At 64.5% G+C, this 3158-nt stretch overlaps 1 protein-coding gene across 1 annotated transcript in view; it reads right to left on the bottom strand.

The window, feature by feature from the left end:
* LOC115271389 (tensin-2-like) overlaps positions 1-1128 on the bottom strand; it is a gene marked incomplete at its 3' end in the record, with an annotated part of 14110 nt that extends 12982 nt beyond the window's left edge. The window contains exon 1 of the mRNA XM_029913724.1: positions 1002-1128. Within this exon, the coding sequence (XP_029769584.1) occupies positions 1002-1128 (127 nt within the window). The remainder of the gene's footprint in view (positions 1-1001) is intronic.
* Between the last annotated feature and the right edge of the window lie 2030 nt (positions 1129-3158).

A 3158-nucleotide genomic window follows, 5' to 3' on the forward strand; every position in this document is an offset into this window, starting at 1 on the left:
TCCCTGGGGAGGAAGGGAAGGGAAGGGGTGACTGCGCCTGTATAAACCCCGCTGAATGGGCCATTCACGCCGGCTCGGGCATGGCCGCCCGCGCTATAAATAGCCATGAATCGCCCGCTTTGTTGCCCGGCGTGTTCTGCGAAAACAAGGCTCTTTCTTCAAGGGCAGGATCGAGGGTGGGCCCAGCGAGATGTGGAGAAGGCGGACAAGGCCCGGCAAGATCTGGGGGGCGGGGGAAGTGGTGGGGGGTAAACCCTGCAGTGCTAATATGCCCCCTCCTCTCTCTGAACTGCATGCCTGGCACAGGACCCGACGCAGTCACCCATGGGCACATGTCCAACAGAGAGCGCCCAGCTGAGCCTCTGGCTCCAGACAGGTGCTCGGAGGGGCTCAGATACGCCAGTGATGGGCACGGTACAAAACCAGACCCTGCGCTAGATGGGCACCACGGTTGTGCAGCCGGCGAGTAGACCAGTCGCTTGGCTGGAGTATCCCGTCCCCCGTTCCTCATGCCATCAGCCGGGCGTAGGAGAACGTCAGTGTCTTTGCATGGCGCCGGGCGCTGGGCGGGGCAGGATCAGAAACACCTGCCGGCCCGCACATGTGCAGCCCCCACCCATGCACCACTCACTGCCCCCCCCCCGCATCCTCAAGCCCCACCAGCCTGCAGCCCCGACCCCTGGCAGCGTAGGCCGAGGGCGGTGCCGCCCAGCCAGGCTGACCCACAGCGCGCCAGCACCGCTTACCGGCATCCTGTTCAAGACGCGCCGGCGTGGGGGCGGGCAGAGGGCCCTCCCACCCTGCGTCCTTTCCCTTCGGGGCGGGCTGCTCTCTGCCCAGGCCGGCGGCGAAAGACAGCAGGGATCTGGCTCGGCTCTGGCAGCCTTTCGCAATCGTTGCCCGTGGGGAGCTGCGACACAGCCAGGCTCCCCCCCCCGCCAGCCCTTCCCCGCTCCCAGCCGAGGCCAGGAACCGGGCGGGAGAACAACATGTTTACTCACTGGCTCGGGTCACGATGCTGCCTGCTGAGTGCCCGCGCCTCGGGCAGCGTACCAGCATCTCTGGGTCATACCCGCGGCTGGGCCCTCGTCCCCGGGCCAGCAGGTCTCTAGGCATCACCCAGGGCATGGGCATACCCCCATCCCATCCACATGCCCCAGGCTGGCCTCCCAGCAGGGCACCCACTTGCAGGCAGGGTTCAGTGCCCGGGGCCCGTTCACCGTGGTTTGGGGGTGGGGATGTTGTGAGCTAGGCTAGAGGAAGGAAGGATGAGGAGAAATGCAGAGGGAGGGGTCAGGACCCAGATCCAGCCCCCACTCAACTCGGGAAAGGGGAGATTCAGGCCTCCTCAGCCTGGGCCCACGCAGTGCTGACTTCCCCGTCGGCCTGAGGGAGGCCGGGCAGCTGGCAGAGCAGTGAGGGGGGAGGGCTCCCTATAACATGAGAGACACCCTCCCTTGCCCAAGCTGGCATCCCTCCCTGGCCCATCCCTGCTCTACCCCCCTCGCCCTGCCCTCGGCAGGGGGGACAAGACACGCAGCAGCCAGGTGTGCCCAGCACCTCCTCCGGTGTAGCGCCCCTGTTAGTGCCACCCTAAGGGTGGATCAAGGGCAAAGGAGCCATGCTATGACCCTTGGGCGAGAGTGTGTGTTCCCCCCCCCCCCTAGAGGTTCCCCCCCCCCCCCCCAGGGAGCTGGCAGAGAACGGCTGCTCCTGGTGCCCCATAGACAGTCTCTGCCCTGCTGCCCCTCTCCGGTTGCTCCTGGTGTCCAGTAGACGGGCAGGGGATGCCCTGTTGCACCCCTTAAGAGCGTGTGTCGATGCCCACGGGCACCCACACCAGGCCACAGCAGAGACACCGGCCCTTGCAGTTCAGTCTAGATATACACGGGATGGGAGGTTCCCCTAAAGCTGAACTCCGTGTTCCCTGCTCAGGAAACACACCCGTGCTCAGAGAATGGCTGGCAGGGAGGGTGCCCGGCCTTAAAATAGGCCCTGTCAAACGATCAATGTGAGAACTAGCCTCTCTTCCCCTGGGCCACGGATCAGGCCAGAACTGAACGGTCCAAAGAGACCTCCCTCCCAGTCAATCCCTTTGCATGGGATCCCAAAACCACGCTGGTCAGTTTCACTCCCCTCCCCGCAGCATAGTCAGTTTCACTTCCTGGTTCCCATGTGGGGTCAGGTCCCCAGGAGGGAGGGAACCTGGGAACGTCTTGCCCGAAATCTGGGGATCTCGCTTCTCGTTTGGAAACCAATTCCATGAAAATTACCGGGTTGGTAAAACCCTCTGTGTGCACCAAGCCTCAGCCACGGCCCCCGGCCAGCCCGAGAATGTCTCTGTAATTCCCATCCCCCGGTGCCCGCGCCACCGTCGCCCGATCGCAGCCACCCACGCCGGTGCCAGAACCGCCCGTGAGAGTGTTTTATAATCCCCGCAGCGTCCAGGCTGGGAGGGTATAAACGGTGGGTCTGTCTGCACAGCAAAAGCGGTGCCTGAGGCTAGCCTGGCCCGAGCGCGCTGGGATCCAGCTGGCATGGGTGAGCACAGCCGTGAAGCGAGCGCAGCGCCGTTGGGGGAGGAAAGGGGGCAAACCTGGCACAGATCCTGGCTATGGGCTCAGCCCGCTGTGCAGCCTGGCAACACCCCCTGGCTAGGATCTGGGCTGAGACCCAGCAAACTCGTTTCACGCAGGGGCCCGCTGGATGGGGACGGCCAGCGAGAGAAAGAGGCTTGAGGTTCCCCCAGTGAAGCTTGTCTGAAAATGCAGCTCCAGGAGGGGGCGCACTGGCTCCAGATCAGCCCCCCAAATATTCCCCGAGAGGCAGGCGGGGCGGACGTGGGAGAGCCGTGGGCATCGCCCAGCAAGGTGGCAGAAAGGAGGCCGGTGCCCTGTGCTCTGTGCATTGGCCAGAGATGTGCAGGGCCGGGCCTGGGGAGCAGCACCCAGACCCCAGCTTTGGACCCGCCAGCACGCAGAAGGGATCGGAGAAGCAGCCAAAGGGTCGGTGGTAGCTGCCAAGCTCCTCCCAAGCACCCTGACCACTCGCCTTTGCCAGGCTTGGCTTGGAGGGGTCAGCACGGGAACTTCGAGCTCTACAGGCCACTGGATGGGCCAGGAGAAACCGTCCCTCCCAGTGCCATCCAGTGCCAGTGC

Source organism: Terrapene carolina, unplaced genomic scaffold (assembly GCF_002925995.2).
Source record: "Terrapene carolina triunguis isolate 2854851 unplaced genomic scaffold, T_m_triunguis-2.0 Scaffold836, whole genome shotgun sequence".
Classification (NCBI taxonomy): Eukaryota; Metazoa; Chordata; order Testudines; family Emydidae; genus Terrapene; species Terrapene triunguis.